This window comes from Harpegnathos saltator, unplaced genomic scaffold (assembly GCF_003227715.2).
Source record: "Harpegnathos saltator strain DR-91 unplaced genomic scaffold, Hsal_v8.6 scaffold384, whole genome shotgun sequence".
NCBI classification, from domain to species: Eukaryota; Metazoa; Arthropoda; class Insecta; order Hymenoptera; family Formicidae; genus Harpegnathos; species Harpegnathos saltator.
In genome coordinates, this window is record NW_020230188.1 from 14,488 (window position 1) to 36,830 (window position 22,343).

Sequence of the window (22,343 nt, forward strand, 5' to 3'; positions counted from 1 at the left end):
AGTTCATTCGGCGCGCAACTCGCCGCATACCGGCCGCCAAATGGAGTCTCGTTCCTTGATAACGTCGCTCGCTAAAAATGATAGTTTATTTATTCAGCGGGAGAGGAAACGCTTGACGCAAGAACAGCGGAAAAAAGACGCAACAGTGTACCGTGGGACATTCATAACACGTGTTGTAACTGCGATGCGCTATTGCGTGTATCGCGTTTCGTCGTCGAACATTCACTTTTAATAAAGTTATCAGTTTTTTGTTATCGATAAGATAAATTGAACGATATCAATTTCGGCACTTCTACCGGCGATAAGATACCTCGAGCGTTAATGACGAGAGACGCGACGCACTTAAACAAAAGCACGTCCGTTTTGGCTTCCGGTTATACTCGAGCGCGAACGTGGGAGGGGACGAATAGATAGAAACGATATTGCCGCTCTTATAAGAGAAACGATCGGCTTAGAGGTTTAGTCAAGCTGTTCGCTCTGTCACGGCTCTACGTGTCACGTTTTCCTCTGCAACATGATCGGGTCCGTATACTTTCTTTTTTATTGTTTAACATATTCTCAGGTAACGGGTAAAAGCACCTGGCTGGTGTCACGAATTTGCGTAATTTCCCTCTATTTCTGTCGTTTTCTTCCGATTCATCTCGCGAGCTGTTTTATTCGCAAGAGTAATTCTCGTGAGCGGTCATGCTCAGAGAGAGGCGTGTACACGTAAAGAGACACGGTCGGTTGCAAAATCGTCTTTCCGCACGTGATCGTCGAAGACGAACGCTGTCATTTCTTTCCTCCTTTCTCTTCTTCTGCGACCCTCGCCCTCCGGCAATTCGTCCAAACGTCCGAATCAATGCAAATGCTACATATCCACTTATGCGATCTCGTGAGATGTGTTTAACGAGTTTCGCTTGTCGATTGTACGTCGTCAATATGCTGTCGAATAATGCATTCGCAAACAAACACTGCGCGCGAGAGGGATTCAGACGAGAGTAAACGATCGTAATGGCGCGATAAACAAGAATCACGGCAGTCGGTGTTAATTGCGGCTACACGTGGCCTAGGCGCGACGAATACGCGTGATAAATATTCAGGTATTTGCCACCGTAATGAACTTAAAAGCAATAAAGACACATCTCTCTCTGTTTCTGCCTCCAAACATTGTGATTAAGGAGCTGTCAATATTTAACGAGCATTAGTCTCGTCGTCGCCGTAAAAAATGTGCTCCAATTTCTCTCTCTCTCTCTCTCTCTCTCTCTCTCTCTCTTCTGTTATTTGTCGATTAGCTCATAGATAAGATGCCGAATAATGTTCTCGTTTATAATTATATCTGTACCAAGGGATTCACAAGTGACGCCAGAGTGCTCGTAAATCAAACGAATTACGAGAGATCGCGAGTGAGGATGAATGATATGATTTTTGGTTTCCTTCTCTTCAACATTTAAAACTCCCACGTCACGTCGCGACCGCCTTTCGTTTTTTTTTCTTCTCGAGCGAATGGACGAAGGGACGCGGCAGTTTCTCCGCGGCGGAACAAGGGGGATGAGATCGACTTGTGGTGCAATTAGCAATAGCGCAATCACGTGCAATTAATTTGCCGTGTGCCGCAATTGCGCGTGGAACGCAATAATCATCGCAGTGCGCGCACCCAGCAGCGGCGACAGAGGCGGTGAACGCAGTTATCGTGTTAACGTTTGAAACAAAATAGTCGAGATGAAGAAATGTGTTCCGGGGCGTTCTCGAAAGCGGCATTTATTTTGACTTCGAACTGCGCTTCGGCCGGTATTGCGCGCGAAACTACGTATTTCGTGCGGCGGCACTTAAGCGCTCGTCCCCGCGCGCGAGTGACGTTTTGCATTACAATTGCAAAATCGCTGAACTGACCACCGTCGTTACAGATAAACATACATATATAATTTATTTGTGCATGTAAAATTATTCGGTGCATTTTCGTGCCGTGCAAAAATGGTTCTGCTGAAACTTGTTAAGAGGTTTGTGAATTTTCCTTAACAATTACTTTTTCTCACGAAGAGATCGCTAGCTACTATGGTTTTCAGATCCTAGCAATGCTTTGCAGATTCTTCTCTGCAGATTCGTTTTCATCCCTTTGTGAACGTTTTAGTTCACGTACGGATAAGGTTTACTTTATCCGTAAAAAATGCGGGACCGCAAGAAAGTCGAAGGCCCGAAAAGGCCTAGATTTTGCTTTTAATGGAAGAGAATTTCCAATGTTTTTCCGTTATTTTGTCGCAGTTTACATTTTATATCATCGGTTGAATACTGTTTGAGAGCGCAACGAGTCGACTTGCGCGATGTACAATTTCAATTATTTTTTATCTGCATTGAAACCGGTGACTAAGAAAATGAGGCATGAATGTACGAAATTACAATGTTGCGACTAGTAAATGCACTCACAAACGTGTACGTGAGCTCTCCGACGTAAAAGTCATTTGTGTACGCTCGATAATTCGCAAAAAAGCGATTCTACGCGTATTGTTTCGACCTGTGAGGAGACATTAGCACGTTCCTTTCAGACTTATCTTCGCGGAAACTTCGTTAATGTCGTGCACAAGAGAGAGGCACCGCGCGATTCATCCTCAACTAGTCGCCCAAAATAATAATTCTCGTATAATTCATGCTTAATCCAAACTTCACTTATACCGATAATTATCGGTCGTTCGATAATCATCTGAGAGCTAAAAGCGATAAAGAGGGAGACATTCGACAAGCGACAAAATTTCGTAGCTGATAAGATCGATATATTCACTTCCACGTTTATCTGCATGATACATGCGGGTCCTGCCGCTTCCTCCCCGTCGGTCCTCTATCTTTACTGTACATTAACACGGTGACTGACGGGGAAATAAAGTGTCTTTAAAAATACGCTCGCGTCGTTATATCGATTGTTGCGCCCAATTATGCACTCACACACACACATACACACATATGAGAAAAACGCGCACCCAGCGAGAGAAAATCAATCATTTCGTGCGACGTAGCCCGTAAATTAGCCCGAGCGTCTTGCCGAAACCGATTGTTTGCGCAGAAGTACATCTTTTCCTTGCTGTGTAATCTTTTGCTTTACACTTCCCGCTTACTTCGCCACGTGTCGGGGCGGCACACATTGAAGTATACTGAAATATGCTGACGTATATTAGGCCTTGCCTTGAAACGAAAGTGCGATACAACGGTGATCGTGCTGGTTCATGCTGAACGCGTTGTTGAATGAAGTCCCAACGTGTCGCGCAATCTCAGCGAATTACACGGCAAACGGGCCGTGTGCGTGTGAATCTGTGATCGCACGATGATAATTGGACCACACGTTCTCTCGAATCAACGATGCTGCTGGAGGCGCGCGCTAAAGGCGACGACGATTGCGTCGCGAGCAATGATATTTCTTTTCGGAGAAATAGATAATCGCCTTGGATAACGGCGAATACCTTATCGGCTGCGAATCGGCTTCCGAATATTTAACGTTTACCTGCTTGAACTTCGCACCGCCATTCACCGGCTTTAGCCCATGCGCTAATTGATGTCGTGTTATCTGCCGCAATATTAACCTTTAGCGCGATATGTTCATTTCGCACGATAGCGGTTTCGCCGTTTGATTGATAATTTCTCGCGCTCGAGGCTCGCACGCCAACGCGTGAAATTAATTCGCGTCGGGAAATGAACGTTAATGGATTACGCGGAATTATATTCTTTCGCGCGCGCGCTGACTTATTACTCGCGTTCTTCGCCGGGACGTTGACGAATCTCCGCTGCTGCGACGCTAAAGGTATATAAATGCGGTCATGGCGAGTCATTGGAGCGTAGTCACGGCCGCGTAACCGATGTGCCGACAAACATGCGCCAAATTTACCGATTCTTAACTCGCGCGGATACTCCGTAGCGGAGTGTTGACCCCTCTCATCGACGAGGAACATCCTACGTTAATGAAGTTTCTCTTGGTCTCGCATACGCTGTATTTTCTTTCCAGTCAAAACAGAAGAAAATGTCCCTCATCTCGCTTTAATATTCGCAAATCGATTTAATCGCGCACGTCGTTTGGTTTACGCTCTCGCATAACCGGATTTTAAACCGATCCGCAGTTAACCGGAGAAGAAAATGTATGTGTATGAAAATCTTGGCACGCTGAATATCACGCAGAGTCCGAGTGACCGGGCAAGGTACAGAAAAAGTTGTTTCGGCAAATGGGATGAATTATTATTTAAATAGATGCGTTCGTTATCTATTAAGTGATAACCAGCTCCGTTTTTGCGCTACGTGTAGCTTTCTAGGACATTTGATTTCATTTCGCAAGTATGTCAGTGTGACGCGTCAGTATGCGTGACGTTACGTCATGATTACCGGTAATCAGGGTCGTTGAGAGCGAGTTCGAAACTCGACAAACGAATTCTTTCCGCGAAATCGAGTCTATCGCGGCAAGCCCGGATCGAGTGAATTCGTTGATTCCTCGTGAATATGGTTTGGGCTGTTCGACTGTTAATCTTTCGCATTTTTACGTGTGTTTCATATAGTGTGAGGAAAAAATTCGTCATGCTGGGAGTGAGTGCGGTCACGCTTCTGGGCATTCTCATAGCGATCATGGTGGTCCTCGTTACGCACACTTCGGGATTCGAGTGCGGTCCGAGGTTCGAGAGTTCCTCGGAACTCAGTTATTACAAGAAGGTAACGTCTCCATCAATCGATCACTTTATATGAGAAAGAAGAAGAATAATGATTGATTCAAGCCAATATTCACAGTCGTAAATCATTTGTGCTTTTTGACTGAGAGCATAATTAATTACAGATTCATATTCGTGTATCATTTTCACACGGCAATTTAAATTTTTAGATTGATATTTCTTGTATGACGTTTACGAATAATCAAAGATTTGAAGGTCTGATTCTTTGTGCGTCAAGATGGTTTAATTTAATTAATTTCAATTTTTAGCTGATAATTTTCTGGTTTCTGGAGAATGGGAATGACGTTACACTGATTCGAGATATTTCATTGTCAGATAACTGTCCGGTTAATAGCCGTAACTTACTCTACTCGAGTATATTCGTCGCGTTTTTCCACGATGAGTTCGCGCTATTTTATTAATTACAAAGAGAAATGGCGGTGTATTTGATGCTCGAGAGTTTCTCACGTCCATGAAAATGTTGAGCAGGGTGCGGTGACGACAAATGGTCAGGAATGTGCGGCGATCGGCGCCAATATGTTAGCTAAGAGCGGTTCAGCAGTGGACGCGGCAATAGCAGCGCTCCTCTGCGAAGGCATCGCGTCCCTGCACAGGTATACACTTTACTCCTTTTAGCGCGAGAAGCTTCGGTAAGATTTGAGAGTGGTGTGTGTGGTTTGCAAACTAAATTACACGCATCTGTTCCTGCAGTATGGGCTTGGGCGGTGGATTTCTCATGACGATTTGGGACGCGAAGAACGAGAAGGCGGACTTTTTGGACGCGAGGGAGGCCGCGCCATCGGCCGCGAAAGAGAACATGTTTGACGGCAATGCCGAGCTAGCTATGTATGGTAAGATTTCTTCTCCCGATAAATTTCATCGATATTCTCTGGACTGTCAGAGTGACGTGTAACTCTGATATTTTTGAGTGCTCGCGAGATATTTAATTGCGAGCATTTTTACCCGCTCTCCAACATACTTCGTGTATCACGATATCGATAAGAAACATTTTAATAACGTACAAATTATCTCATTCACTGCACATAAATCGGCTTTTGTCGCTCTTGAAATTAGGTCACGATGATATATAAATAATTTGGAGACACCTAAGTATATCGCTTGCTTGCTGATTCACGCGGTGTTCGACAGGTGGCTTGGCGGTCGCGGTTCCAGGTGAGGTCATGGGTTATTGGGAGGCGCATCAAAAGTACGGCAGATTGAAATGGTCTGAGTTATTCGAGCCCGCGATCGAATTGTGTAAAAAGGGATCTCGCGTAAACGATTATCTCGCCGCCTATCTACGTGAAAAGGGACCCATGATAAAGGAGGAGAGTACTTTAAGGGAAATACTCATCGATCCTGCCACCAACGAACCGTGGGTTGTGAGTACAATCTAGTTTCATGTTTGAAACCGTGTATAATACAACAAAGCTCGGTTTCGTTTAACAAATTCCTCACGGAAGAAAGAGCAAAAGGGGGAAAATAATGTTCACAGGCAGGAGACAGGATAAAACGACCGAAACTGGCGAAAACACTAAAACTGTTAGCCCTAGAAGGTCCTAATATATTTTACAACGGCACTATTGCTGACGAGTTGGTCGAGGAAATAACGAGGTTCAAAGGGATAATTACGAAGAAGGATTTTCAGATCTACAAGTGAGCATTTCTTCGCGCGAGTTTCGATATCTCTAATTCACCAGTGCGTAAAAATCGCGAGGTTCTTTTCTTATTCTTGGGAAGATAAATTGCGATACATTTACGACTTATTGTGCGCAGTTGAAAGTTCGCTGAAGTACACAGAAAGAGAAAAAAGGCAGTCGCAGATAAGATGACATGTTGCAGATAATATTAATGAAAAAGGTATTACGTGATAATCTCCGAGTGATCCCGAAACAATCAACCGTACAATCGCGGAGCGCCATTATCAAAAGTGATCGCTTTTATACATTGTCGTCGCGGTTCGTTGTATTTCCAACACCGAAGTGAAGAACGCATGTCAAACGCAAAGGATTAATTCATTGTACAAATATCATTTTATCGATCGAAATCATAAAGCGGGGTTCATCATTATCAGCCGCCACTGTCTGATAAAAACGACAACAATAGATGCTTTTGATACGCACCACTGATATCATCGCATTATTATCAAACTTAAAGACTATCCGGCTTGTGGTGAAGTGAACTTTTAACAGCGTCGCGGGTTCCTTTATCGATAACTTTTCTATTCTAAAACGCAAACTTCCGAAGTGATAAGGTTGTTCCGATATCAATCGCGAAATTTCGAAGAGATAACGCGGGAAATAGGATCAGCGAGATGCTAGATATAGCTTGATAACGTCGCGAATTATTCGCAGAGCCAGGTGGAGGCAGCCGGTCGCGCTGAAAATAGGCAATCTGACGATTTATAGCGCCCCGCCGCCAGGTTCAGGCGCAATTTTAACGTTCATAGTGAATGTCCTTCACCGGTTGATACCGGTAAGTAATGAACACGTACTGTGGCAACGTATAGTGGAAACTTTTAAGTGGGCTTACGCAAGAAGAACTGAACTGGGAGATCCTGAATTCGTCGATGACATAGGTGAGATTATTTACATGTGCGTGTAATTAATGACGCCGGATGTTTTACAGCGTGCGTGATTCGATACGATCTATCTTGAAATTCGAAATACGAGATAAATTTCGAGCCTATAACGGTACGGCTATGACTAAACAATTTCGTGAGATAAATACCGGAAGACTGGAGATAATCATCGCCAATATTAGCGATAACGATTTATTCGATAGTCATCGTCGAGTCTCATTCGAAATGACACGACTGTATACTATATAATATTGAAGATAGCAAGATGATATATTTACTTAGATGAAAAACATATCGCTCTGATCTCGCGCTTTTTTACACATGGTGACCTTCTTCGTGCCGTGACGCTACTCAAATATCGGTCGCTACATCGGTCGTTAACGATGACTAACGAGCAGACAAAGAGAAAGACGATAGCAAATAGTTCCATCTACATTCGCCATATTTTTTTCTCTTCATAACGGTTCGATTTGCGTTTTCTCCTTTCTGCGAATCGCAGCGTTAAACGTCGCAACTGATAACCGGTCATATAAGTGACGTGATGTGATGCACCGTAATATGTGTCTTGACGTAACGTAACGCAACGTGTTTTGTTTAAGCAACGAAACGTGTTATACGAAACGATCATGCGAGTTTCTTCGCGATTATTATATTTTCTAAGCTCTTCGAGTAAAATTTCACTCGAAAGCGAGATAACCACCGAACTCATTCGAAATCTTGATGATCTTTTCATTCATGTAGAGTGAATATTTTTATTTTTAATCGTTGAGTGAATATTTTTATTTGGAATTGAAGAGCAAATCTGATGTGTGACTCCACTGTTTTTGGGTCAATTTCATTTTAATAGAATGAAATATTCATATTCATTCGTATGAATAAAAAATCTACTCTAAGTTTGAATAAAACATTTACTCTCTCTCTCTCTCTCTCTCTCTCTCTCTCTCTTTCTCCTAATTCTAAGTGATGTTTTTAAGTGATTAGTTTGAATAAATTTCCACTCGTTTCAAGAAAATGGCATTTTATTCAAAGAGAATGCACAAGTCAATCATGGATACTTAAATACAATAGTACCATTCCGTTGCAGATGAGGTGGTCGCAAATTTAACGTCAAACGATTACGCGGATATGATACGGGAAAGAATAAGTGATTACTCCACGAGCCAAGATCCGAAAGATTACGGTGCTGTTACTGAAGGAATAGAGGATTCAGGCACCGCTCATATTTCCGTCCTTGCTCCCGATGGTTCTGCCGTTTCCGTTACATCGACCATTAATCAAGTGTAAGTAATTAATTCATGAGTAATAAGAATTAAATCAAAGACATACGCGATAAATGACTTGCAAGCACAACGTGAGACAATTGAACAAATTGAACGTATTTAATTGTATTTAATTATAATTGAGACAATTGAGGTACTTGAACACATTTAATTGTATTTAATTACAAAGCAAATTAAAGGATAATTGTGAGCTTATACGCTGATAAGAAGATTACGTTGCACAAACAAGCAAAACGGTATACTCGCTATTACGTGCGTAATTCTGCGCAATTTCGCATAAAAATAACTTCGTCCTCGAGCGGAGACGTCGCCGTGGTAATAAATGTACGACTTTGTTTTAATTTTAACGCAGAGAATTAGCCGAGCCGCTTTCTTCCTCGATATTTCGCGCTAACCGCACTTTACGTCCACGCCGCGGTTTATTCGATTCGCGCGCATTGGAAATTCGGAAAAAGAGATACAATCGCATCGCCGAGCTTCCAAGATACTCGATATTGCTCCACCGTCGAAAGTATCGTTCGTATCCACTCGAAAAATGGAACGATTCGGGTGGCTCTCGGAGAAATCTTACGCGGGCGAATCCCGCGGAATAACGCGTTACGTCTCGCTTCTCCACGTGGCATCTTTATTTATCAGGTTCGGCGCGATGATACGCTCGAATACCACTGGTATAATATTCAACGATGAGATGGACGACTTCAGCTCGCCCAATATAACCAACGGCTTCGGACTCCCGCCGTCGCCGGCGAATTTCATCCGACCCGGCAAACGGCCATTGAGCTCGATGTGCCCGACTGTTGTGGTAAGGCCATCTATATCTACTGCGGTAACATAAACGTTAATAGATCTACCGGGAAGATATCTCGTGGAAGGAACTCGAAGAACAACGCGAGAACATAAAGAAATAAATAATACGCCGGATGTGTCACGAAGAGGCTCATAAAATTAAATCGTTACGAGACTTTGTGATTAACGAACCGCGTAATGGTGACAATGCGTGCCCATCGATTCCGAGAATCGCTCGGCTCAATTATACTGTAATTGCAATTCGTAATGCACGCGATCATCGTGGCAACTTTCCGCGTCGTGCCAAAGTTCTCCACACAAAAGAAACCTTGCTATTTTTAGACGCGCATATAACTGGAAATGATACATTATGATACGAGATTGTAGACAAATCGTGTGACTACATTTATTAAGGTAATTTGAATTAGGTGGAATGAGAGGTATAGGAAGTTACACCGGACAATGCAGTTGCACGCTATATAGGAATAAATTCGAGTTCGTGATAAAACTCGGAAATCTCGATAGACACGCCAGAGTTAAACAGAGATACTCGTGCGGATACGCGAACAATTTCGAGGGAAAATGCGGAAAAATCTCAAGGTGCTGATTTAGAACGATTGAAATCAATTATGCGATCTCTTTCAGCTCGACGGAAACAACAATGTGCGATTAGTGATAGGTGCGGCTGGTGGCACGAAAATCACAAGTGGTGTCGCGATTGGTATGATTCTGAACCTTTTCAACAGTTACAACATAAAGGAGGCGATTGACGCTCACCGACTTCATCATCAAGTAAGTACACAAGCGATATAACTGTTAGAACGAGCAAGAAATCGACGGTAATATTACGGCATTACTAATACATAATAAAAATTGACCTTTGCATTGCTCTTTAAATAATTCTACGAAGTATTCATAGGTAATAAGGTAATAAAGAAAATGATATTCAAAACTCATTAACTCTTCCAGTATATCATCGTGGTATTAATGAACGCGGATTGATTTATTCTATTAAAAAGATAAATAAATTCTTTATTCATCTTTTAAAACAGCTTTGAGGAGTAGTAGAAATTATGAAATATCAATTCTTATAAGTATATAGCTAGGAATTGTTTTAAAAAGAAAATCCAAAAATAAAAATTGTGTCTAATAAATTTCGGTAGCATATTTGTTGAGGTTAATATTAATATATCGTAGAATTGTACTTTTTTTGCATTCTTTCAAAACGAGATTTTCTAAAACCTCTTCTTATTTAATTAGACGTAACATGAAAGTTATTCAACACCTGGACAACTCTATTAATGAAGAAACGTTTCAATTTCTGACAAAGACAATGTTACCATCGGGCATTTTGCATTAAAAAATATTATAGCGCTAAACTAATTAAAAACAATTTTATCTACTACGTATCATGGAAAAAAATATTGCATGACCTTAGTGATTATGACCTATGAGTAATTAACAAAAAAAAAAAATTGCAGCTATTGCCAATGACGGTGCAAAACGAACACGATTTTTGTGATGCTACGTTGGATTACTTGAAGAAAGTCGGGCACAACGTTACTACTTTCAGTGGAATTGGCAGTGCGATCACGGCTATATCCAGAGAAAAAGGATATATAACTGCAAACTCGGATTATCGCCGGCAAGGGAGAACGGCGGGATTCTAGAAATTACGTTCTTGACGTTCTACGCGAACGACTTTGTAACGCTGATGATTCCTTTGTATTACCGCAACTCTCTGCGACGGAAAACTGTTGCCAGTAATTTTGAGCCTTTTTACACCCACGTTCACTCTCCACGGCATGGAATCTCTATTACCATACGTCCCGTTTCATGAAATAGGAAGAAAGAGTGCAGAGTAACAATAGATGTATGAGACTGCGCGCGCGGTCCTTACAACTTCCGTAATCAAAATGCGTCAGATCATTAAAAGAAGGCTATTATATGATCACCAATCTGTATTTTTCTAATGACGCATAGTGGGATGAAAAACGTTTGTTGGCTGAGGAAACAGAACAGTAGAGTGGGTAGGAAGGAATGAGGGAATTGCAAAACGTGGAGGAAAGTACATACCTATGGCAAGAGACAAACAGAATGCTGATAAAAAGTATGTCCTTGTTCAGTTTTTCACATCCTTTCGGCGCACTTTAGATATTATACGTTTATGAGAGTAACAAACAAAAAGGTGCTTCTCAAAGTTGCAAGGTCGTCCACGTGGGGAATATTCGACATTAGACAATTTTTGTGACATGTAAATATCGAGTTTAACTTTCAATTATATTTCGAGGTGAAACTTATATACATACGTGCTCGTATGTATATAAGTTATATACATACGTGCAAAACGAATTGTTCGCATCCGAATGCTGTAACGTACATTGCGTCGATTTGCGGAAACGCGAGAAAAAGCTATTTATCTATTTAAATTATCGTTGAACCACGATACGCGCGTACAATGGTATCGATGGACGCGTAAGGACAGTGTAACAATTTACGTCTGTGTTTCTCATTTGGCTGTAAATACTTAACACGATTACGGTCGTACGTGCTCGCGTGCATTCGATTATTATCGCTCACGGATCATCGCATTTGTACATACTTCGCAATGTTTCATTTTTTAAATTAAAATGCACGAGAACAAATTATACGTGCGGCCAAGTATAAATTAACACTTACCATTTCTGAATTCTTTACGCGAGCAATATCTTAGAGCTTTCTTAGAGCGAAACAGAATAAAATCATACGTACCAGCAGCGAGTAAAATAGGATCCTGTGCTGGATAACGTAAGACATACGAAGCGTACGTAGGACACTAAACTGTCCGTATAACGAAACAAGTATTGTGCATAATCGTGCGAGACAATACCGTGCATTATTGTTATATGTGATATACTTTCTTGTTATAAAAAATAAAACTAATTACAATATTACGTTAGAATAAATATTGATATTTAAATGTGTTAGCCTTTTCGCGCTTCATTTAATTGCACCCAAAAAAAAGTAATTTCAGAATAAGCGGAATCATCTAAATTTTAGAGTATTTTACTCATATATGGCCTCAAGAGGAGGTCTACAATTAAGAGGAAAATATTATAAACACATCATTTTTAAAGTTAGAGGAATTATATGTTACATGTATATAAATCTTATTATTACATGTATGCAAATCTTATTAATTTTAATATAAATTTCCCCTTATACGTATACAGATTATTTAACCCTTTTTTTTAGAGGATTATTATTTATTTTTACTGCACTTTACTTTAACTGATTATACATTCCTTTATAGAGAAAGAAGAGAAAATTATTATGAAACTGTCTGGAAAAATTTCTAGTTAAACTTTTTTTGATTTTCTGCTGAAAAAGTAGGAACAACATAAATTGTAATTTTAAGTACTCTAAATGGTATTTAATGTGATGTGCAACGCGATATGATAAATGGTATGTATTTACGCTGAAATATGAGTCAATAGTCTTTAGGTTAATTTTTTCCAAAAATTCTTGGACTTTGTTCGTGACAAAATAACCGAACAAAACAACATAAACTGAATAATATCAATGATAGTCAAGACAATGTTAATACAATAATAGTATAATACGCTTACGAATACTTTGGTCAATTCGAAAAAATTATAGGAGTCTCACACATATTTCACTTTCGCGTCAAGGACCGTTATAGTCGCTTGGCAATTGCCAATTGGTAATCGTGCATATGTATATTATAATTCTTGAGTGTGTGAATGTAGCCTTGAGTGAGCAAGCAAGCAATACTTGAGAGCATCTTTCTCATTATATCATCTATCCTGAAAGTTTTTAAACGGAATTTTCGCATGTTGGTGTATATTTTAAATTCTTAGAGATATAATTACAATAATGTTAGGATACGTAGAAATATAAGAATGTATAGGTTGATGTATAAATATGAAAATAACTTTGACCAATCAAATTATATTTTTAAGTTGATCATAAAAAGTAGGAATATAAAGTAGAAATAAAAATGTCAATATTATTCACGTTTTTATTATAATCATTATTCTCGCTTTTGTTACTACGCTTCGTGCGCTTCGATGATCCATTAAAATGCGATTGAAATTCTAATTTATCCATTAATTCGAATTCATATGCAATAACTCGAGTAGGTTACATAACAAATGAGATCGAGGTAATTAGAAGGCAATTCTAGTTCACGAGTCAATATCAATTTTCGAATGATCAAATCGTAATCACATATCATCTGGCGAAGTTGCACATTTGTAATAATGTACGTGTTGTGACACGTGCATACGAATAAATGCGTCGGAAACTTGGCAGTCTACATATAAGTCATAATCGTCCTAAACGAAACGAAATGTTCTAGGTAAAATACAGTTACAACATTACAGGAAGACTAACTAATGTACAATATGAAATTCTATTAATAACAAACGAGACTTACGAGATAAAGCGATACAGATCGATAAAGAGAATCGCTCGAAAGATTCCTCTTCTACACCTCAAGGTCTTGCACTGTCATACTAATTGACATTCTTCTTGGATCTCTACCGCAACCATTGCACTCACTATACATCGTGAATATAGAGTGTATATCTTTTCCCGTTAGTATATACTTGACCTTCGTTAAGAACATCCGCGTATTAAAGCCGATACGCGTCTCCTTCCGTGTTTATTAGCGAAAAAGGATTTAGTCCGACTGGAGTCATTTATTTCATTTATTATTCATAAATGAATTTATAATATAACTATGAAATAATATAATGGACGCAATATGAATTTATGTTATTTGTTATTTGTTAATAATATATAATGTTCTTTATATTTTATAATATTTTATATAATATAAAGCACCGGTTTTATAATCCGCAATTTTCTCGTTACAATCGAGCAAATTTGTGGAAGAGAAATAAATAAAGTAGGCTGACTTTTAAGTAAGTTTTCTTCAAAATATTCATTCTTTAAAAATTTATTTGGTATTTTATTATATTCCCAATATTTTTATTTGATGAAAATTGCGACAACTTTAAATTAACTCCACTGTGTATACACAGTAAAACATATTGTGGAAGAGAGATATAGCACAATAAAATATTCACTTTATCGTGATTTTCCTCGATTTATCTTCAACATAGTTATGAAAAAAATATAATAAAAAAATATAAAAAATACGAGAGTAGCTTTTTATCTGAATAATTAATACGTGTCGAGAACAGATGCCTTGAATCACAACTTGAGTCAGATAGATGAGTAATTGCGTGTCAATGAATTAATTACGCAATGTAAAATAACACGTATTTGCTACATTTGACTTTGCTCAACAGACAGACGGGAGCGCTTATTGTCATGCAACAATGAGTCGAGCAAAGTTTCATAACTATCCTGACTCATCATTCTGATTGTTCTGTTGGTCCTATATGATAATATTTGCTGTATCCAAGTATACATGATTTAGACGGAGCTAATCTTGTCAGTATAATTACATTTTTTGATTCTTAAATTTTTAAATTTTTTGTTGTCTGCAAAGTATAGGGATCAGATAGGAAATTCTGTTGGAAAAGCAGAAAGAGATGCTTGTAAGAAGATTCTGCTTAGTCAATTATTTTTAATTATTTCAACCGAATTTTAACACAGCTGGATATTCAGACAAACGGTCACAGCAAGCAGAGATACCATATTTTGTCGCCGAAATCTCATTTAATTCTTCTATTTAGTTACACGAACTGAGATTTTCTTCTTCCATATATATATATATATATAATATATAATATATAATATAACATCAGTTTCATGAAATGTGCGTATTATGCGCTACACATTATAAATCATAACAATTTTCATGTACTACAGAATATACAAGAACGTTATTTCATCGTAGTTGAAAATGCTTTTTATTAGTCAAGCAGTGCAGAATCTAATACAATTTACATATTTGATATTATCGCATATCATGCAACGTAATTTTTCAAGAATGGGCATATTATAAAGTCAATGTACATGATAATTTATGAATAATTTGCCATGATAATATCATGATCGATGAAGCATAATTAAAATAAATGAATGTACCTCTAGCCGCAACTGAAAATTTTAATTATAATTATAATTATTTTCATTATACATAGATTTACGTACGTTGAGTCCTCTTATCTTGTATGTGCGTCGAGTTTCAACGAGATACATCGACTGATATGATGTCGACGTGGCTGTAATAATTTTGAGAGTGTACGTTTTACAAGCATTAATCGTGATTTCTCGTCGTTAAAAATAAAGAGACCTGATCTGCGAGAAGAAATCGAAACTAGATAGAGAGTAAGAGATGGAGATAGACAGAGAGAGGGAGAAGATGAAAACGAGAGAAACGGAGAAGGAAAAGGACGAGATGGTGGACAGAGATTCTTAATTTCCGGTGCTTTGTTCTTGTGACCATGGTGGTCCGTTTCATTTCCGTTTCGCCGTTGTGCCGAGGTAAACGAAACGAAGGCAGATAAAAAAAAGAATCAAATATTATGAAGAGCCGCGATTCCGCGTCCCGATGTAAACATAAAATTCTGGCCCGTTGTTCAAAATTGTCGAGTTATTTATCGTACTCGCTGAGCTCTCTTTTTTATCTCTTATATTTAGCTAATCTCTCACAAAGCCCGTTATTTAAAATTTAAAACAACACTGTTAAGTTTAAAATACTGGCTATAATTTATATTATATAATATAATTATGGATTATATATATACATATATATATATATATATATATTAATAGATATTAATATATATTAATTAACTACATATAATAATTAATATAAATTAATAGATATAATTATATATTAATATTAACGATTTGGTTACTCAATAATGCGTATATTGTAAAAAGTGCTGTAAAATTTTAATAGAAGAAGTTTTTTTAGAGTATCTTTGTATATTACAGCTTTATTTTAACAGTCATTTAATTTTGAAAGTGTTAAAATTTTCTCGAAATTTTGGTAGAACATCGAAAAATAATTAGCAAGTATTCAATCTATTTAAAGTTGCGCGTTATGCGTATGAATTTTTGTATGTATAAGTTCTATACAATCAGTAACAAAGAAATACAAAGATAATTATTTTTTATTAGAGTAGTCCATTTTAATGATCAATAATTGCGAATCTATTGAAATATGTAAATTGAATTTTTTAGAAGCTTGACGTAAAGTGATAAAAAATGTTTCCGCTTATTTACGTTTTAATTATGAATTATTGCGAGTCTGTTTCCTTGTCAGACCTGTGATTTAAACCTTTCAGAAGCTTAACGTAAGTTGATAAAAAATATTTTAGTTTTACGTAAATTAGAATAAAAAAGATTACAGTCTTAATTAATAATAGATTTGATAGTGAGACTGTCAAAGTCAAATTCGAACAACTCGAGAGCAAATATTATTTCGTATTTTGTCTATATACATCTTTTATTTTATATTCTAGTCTAATTTATCGCATTTATGATTTAATAGTTATAGCGCAGAAAAATTTTAAATAAATTCTCTAAGCAACTAAAATGTAACTTAGATTAAATGTTTATAGATCCGATTTAAATGTCACCGTATCCGATTTGTTAACTTACCTACTTTTACCTAATAATTATTAAAGCATTCAATACTGAACTTTTTTTTAACAACTTCAACCTTTTTCCTCGCAGAAATTATTCCGATACACACAATTTTTTTAATTAATGCGCTAAACTCCTTCCACGAAGACCTGAACGCTTTGTTTTGCGATCCCCTCCCTGAAAATTATGAAGTCTATTTAAACCAGGAGTCTCATGGACGACCAGTGAGGCGATTGGCGAAGTGTACAGGTTGCAGTCGTCAGTCAAGAGTCGGAGCTAAATCTGAACAGATCTACAGGTAGAACGCTGACCAAGTTCTCCGAGCAAACGACCGTGGTGCCAAACACTTTCACCGGGATGCTGAGGGAAACTCTTTTCGTTTTCGCGGCATTTGCCGTGTTTGCTGGTGCAACTATAGTCAAACAGTGCGACAGTGAAGGTACAACAATCGCAAATATCGTGTTATTCAATTCAAACAGCTTTTTCAGTAACTTATACTTATAATCTTAGACGATTCTCGCGATAAATGATTTCGCCTGTAAATGATTCTTTTAGTAATATCGAAAACTGAATTTTTATCTTCTTTTTTATCGCATGATAGCTCACTGAAATGTAGTTAATTGTATGTAAAGTGACAACCAACAAAAATTGGTTAAACTAATCAATTTTACGGTCGAAATGATTTACGGTAGAAATAATTCTTTTATACGGATAGAAGTTTGTTGTCTTTTTCGCAAAAATATTTACACGGGAAAATATTTCATATGGAAATTTGTAGATTAGACTTTGCAGTCTTATTTTCTTGAGAAGCTATTGTCTCCTCTCTTGTGTTAGCGAAAGAACACGAACCTTGAGTTGTGTTTGCTATAAGATTCTCGCTAGTACCTCTGATACCACGATTTACTCGCATTGGAAACTTGCCGATATATCGTGGGATGTTCTTATGAAACTTTTTACGCGGTATTGCGTCGGAATTTTATTACGAACAAGAGATTGAGATATCGGTGCGATATAATTTCCGGATTCGAGTAGCAGGGCTTGTGAACGTTTGGCAGCATTATAAGAATATTAATTTTTCTTGAGCAATCCTGCGGAAGCGCGTAATGTCGTTGCGAGTACGTTTGCGCGACCGCACGACAAATTGTTCAAGTGGAATTTTTCCCCAGAAAATAACGAGATCATTGAGAATTGTCACGCGAGTTGTACGAATTGAGCACCGAGCACGATGTCGAAGGTTGTTCCGTTGGTGTACGATACAGTGGTGTAATTAGTGTCCTCGTATCATGTAACTTTGTTATAACACGATAGGCTTAATGATTGCAAATTATTGGAAAGCACAATGCGAGCGAGACACTCGACGAGCTGCTGCCTTGTTATTAATTTTCGCGTATAATTACTTGTGGAGAAATGAAATCGACGCGCGGTGAAAGTGACGAGCGGAATATTAATGTGAGAATCAATTTACAGTTTAGGACATGTTTAGGATTTCAATACTGCATTAGAAACTTGAAACAGAATAACGACGTATAAACATTTGATTTCATGTAAATTTTCAAACAGTAATCCTCTTCGGCGCACCTGAAGCGTATAGATGAAAGTAGTAAATAGTGACGGCGTCTTAACATGTATACGTAATTGGTGGTTTAATTGGATTATTTGAGAATACCGTTAGAATTATGATTTCACAGAAATATAATTGTAAAAACATTGTGCCGCCGAGTGCGACGTTACGCGTGTGACCTTTCGCTTTCTGTCACTTTCACGCTTCGAAATGTTTGTTTCTTCAGCATTTGCACGATCCGAACAGTTTATTTATGTTCACTGGAACAATTGGCTGGAAATGGCCCTGTGCTAAACGTGCTTTATCTTTACCTAAAATATTGTATTTTTAACGTATAATTCGTATCAGCTAAAAGAATTTTGATGCTCACGCGGAAAGTATCGAAGGTCATGATAGCTATTTAGTTGTGGCATATTATGGCGATTATATTTATATAGATTATAGATATAGATAGACACTTGCCAAAGTTTCTGCAAAGACGATATGCGAAAAAAGCGTTATGTATGTGCGAGCATTATATACATTTGCAAAAGGTCTTACAAAATTGGAAACAAGTTTCCAAAGATACGCACGTGTCGCGATCATTTAATTCTCTTTCATGTATTTTAAATATCAAATTAATGACTCTTAAGAAATTTGTATTTGCGTCATCGTTCAAAATTCATTTCATCGACTGATTATATCCGCCTATAGCTATTCGGATATCGACTTTCAACCGCAAACGTAATTCTAACGTCAACCTTCAACCGCAAACGTAATTATAACGTCAACGTATAAGAAATATATTCTTGTTTGTAATGTTTGCAGCGTTGGTCAAAAGGTGCGTACTGCTATTTGCGTCAAGTCATTTAATCGTTAACTAAATATTAACAAACACGTACTCAGCATCTGTAAGAGTAGTGCCGACGCACAGATTAAAAATATTCAATCCATTGCTTCCTCGCGTTTCGCATTTTTATCGATATTGGAAAATGACTTTGAAGCTCGGTGAAGGAGATTCAGTATCTCAAGGCAAACTACTTTGAAATATATGATAAAATTGAACTTAACAAGCCTGATTTTTTGCTAATATACATATTCTTATAAAGGGTGTCTCAAAATTCACGCAAGAAGTAATTTTATAGAAAACACAGGTTTATAATTAAAAATTGTAAATTATTTATTGATTCATAAAGTATATAGTATACAGTATACAGTATAGGGTTATGTATGGAATAGCATATCGGGTAAACGGCCACAGCGAAGAGAGTTCGTTAAATGAATTATGGAACAACAAGTGGATGCTGATTTTTCGAACAAAATCATCTTCAGCGATGAGGCTCATTTTCATCTTGATGGCTTGGTTAATCGACAAAATTGTCGCATTTGGGGTTCAGAAAATCCACGAGTGATTGTTGAGACACAAATGCATCCACAACGTGTCACTGTTTGGTGCGGATTTTGGGCTGGAGGAGTCATCGGACCATTCTTCTTCGAAAATGCGGATGGTCAGGCAATAACAGTTAATGGTGCTCGCTATCGCGACATGATAATCCAGTTTTTTGTGTTTAAATTGCAAGATATGGATGTGGACGACATGTGGTTTCAACAAGACGGTGCCACATGCCATACAGCCCGAGAAACAATTCAATTACTGCATGAGTCATTTCCTGGTCGTGTAATTTCCTGTTTTGGTGATCAGATTTGCCCGCCCAGATTATGCGATTTAACGCCGTTGGACTTTCTTCTTTGGGGTTTTTTGAAGTCTAAGGTTTATGCCAACAATCCCACGACCACCCACGCCTTGAAGGAGGAAATTGAGCGCTGTATCAACGAAATTCAGCCACATTTATGCAAAACGGTCATGGAAAATTTCAATAAAAGAGTGCATATGTGCCAGCAAAGCCGTGGAGGCCATTTACCCGATATGCTATTCCATACGTAACCCTATACTGTATACTTTATGAATCAATAAAAAATTTACAATTTTTAATTATAAAACTGTGTTTTCTATCAAAATTACTTCTTGCGTGAATTTTGGGACACCCTTTAATGCATTGGTTGAGCGGAGACGCGCAAGAATGGGAGAAGAGAGAGAGAGAGAGAGAGAGAGAGAGAGAGAGAGAGAGAGAGAGAGAAAGAGAGAGAGGTAATGTAATAAAATAAACAATAAATAATGGAAATATTCAAAACACGTGTTCTCTCTCTGCGCATATAACATACAGAAACACATGCAGGTTATTAACAATTCGCGATTATCTGATTATCTTTTAGTTTTATTATGAAATAAACGAATGCTTTTTTGTAACAAACTTGGGAACGTTAATATTATTGTTTACATTTTATCGTTCAAGTTGACATTTCTTGTAGATTTATTAAATTTATGATTTCAGAATTGCAATTAAAGGATGGTGTTCAGGTCGCAGTGTCCGACTGTGACAAACCTGTGTGTCAATTGAAGCAGGGTACCACCGTTACCATACAAATCAAATTCAAGCCTAAGAAACAGATCCAGAGTTTGACCAACGCTGTGAGCGCAATTATTTTCAATGTGCCCCTACCGTTTGTAGGGGTCGATGGAACAAATGCCTGCGACAATATTTATAACGCTGATGGTAGCAAAGCTGGGTGCCCATTGCAGGAAGGCGTGGAATATACCTATAAAAATAGTTTCGATGTGTTGGCTTTTTATCCTAAGGTTGGTGTATTTCTTCTTTTTCAAACGAGAAATCTTTCGTCTGACTGCAATCACGCTTGTCCATTTTTTTTTATAATAATAAACACCAATTAATTAACGCGACGCACTAATTTCATGGTTACTTTCGATAGTGTTTGAACAATACCTATCCAGTTTAATACTGTACGATATATTCTTTTGTAATTCGGCTGATTTTCCCGTGTTCGATAAATGTTTATTGACGCTGTTTACAGGTTTCACTGACTGTACAGTACGCATTGAAAGAAGGTGACGATCAAGTATTATGCTTCGAAATACCATCAAAAATTACGAAATGATCTGTTTTTTGTTACGGACTTGCACATGCTATAATTAAAGGTCACAGTATGAGTAGCCAAAACGATCTGGATTCGATCATTTAATGTTTATATCATTTAATTTATCACGATTATGCTGTATTGTATGCGAAAATAATTGTCTCCATCTCGAGATTTTATGTGTGTGTATGTGAATACGTAAGATATTTTTAATAAAATAATTTTCAATTTATGTTGGGACATTTTATTTTATTCTTCATTCTTTCATTTAGCTTTGTGTTAGTTTTTAACAAGATTTTTTAATAATGTTATACAGTCGATACAAACAACTCAAGTTTGTAGCAATTATGGATGAATTGCAGATTGTACAGCTGCTTTATAGCTGTTATTGAAGCTACTCTTCTAAAATAGCACTTTAATTAGGCAGTAACTTTTTATCATTAGTCGATAATAATGTATTAGTTGTGTAATATGCAGGGTACGTCAATATGCAAAGTACGTTAAATTGGCTAAGGCTAGTTAATTTGAAAGTAAAACAGGAGCCTAAGTATTTCGTAATAGAATACATAATGCATATAAATTTTTTGTATTCGCTATAATTTAGTAGATACAATATTATATACGGATATACAGAAAATGTTGGACTCTTTTAATATTTTGCATTAAAATACGTATTTTGGGACTCTACCTTCTAATTGGTTGCCTTATTTTTTGACACCCTGTATGATATATTATATATTATTGCAAATAGATAATTTAATTTCTTGCCTAAAATCCATATGTGAGTTTAAAGTTTCTCAATTTGCATATGTTACTTTTCAAAATGTAAAAAATTTCATCAGGATTAATTACAATCTGTAAACATGTATTTACTTACAGAATAGTTAGAAATTGTTTGATATAATTGCGAGATTTTATTTATGAAATTTTTCGAA

The 22,343-nt window shown here is 37.5% G+C and overlaps 2 protein-coding genes across 4 annotated transcripts; both read left to right on the forward strand.

The window, feature by feature from the left end:
* Positions 1 to 456: 456 nt before the first annotated feature.
* Positions 457 to 11,897, forward strand: LOC105186087 (glutathione hydrolase 1 proenzyme). Of its 3 annotated transcripts, none has more exons than XM_011146060.3 (11): positions 457 to 522; positions 4,509 to 4,659; positions 5,145 to 5,269; positions 5,367 to 5,506; positions 5,805 to 6,037; positions 6,151 to 6,311; positions 7,010 to 7,233; positions 8,321 to 8,516; positions 9,153 to 9,318; positions 9,948 to 10,094; positions 10,784 to 11,897. In XM_011146060.3, the coding sequence occupies exons 1-11, from the start codon at positions 515 to 517 to the stop codon at positions 10,970 to 10,972; spliced, it is 1,740 nt and encodes a 579-aa protein (XP_011144362.1). In that variant the 5' UTR covers positions 457 to 514; the 3' UTR covers positions 10,973 to 11,897. The 3 variants fall into 3 exon arrangements, with proteins under 3 accessions (XP_011144362.1, XP_025156589.1, XP_011144361.2); XM_025300804.1 differs by lacking the exon at positions 457 to 522 and adding an exon at positions 1,961 to 1,979; XM_011146059.3 differs by lacking the exon at positions 457 to 522 and adding an exon at positions 4,133 to 4,157.
* Positions 11,898 to 17,079: 5,182 nt separating this feature from the next.
* LOC105186089 (NPC intracellular cholesterol transporter 2 homolog a) lies at positions 17,080 to 21,629 on the forward strand. The gene is made up of 3 exons (XM_011146061.3): positions 17,080 to 17,313; positions 20,808 to 21,112; positions 21,346 to 21,629. The coding sequence occupies exons 1-3, from the start codon at positions 17,232 to 17,234 to the stop codon at positions 21,427 to 21,429; spliced, it is 471 nt and encodes a 156-aa protein (XP_011144363.2). The 5' UTR covers positions 17,080 to 17,231; the 3' UTR covers positions 21,430 to 21,629.
* The last annotated feature ends 714 nt before the right edge of the window (positions 21,630 to 22,343 follow it).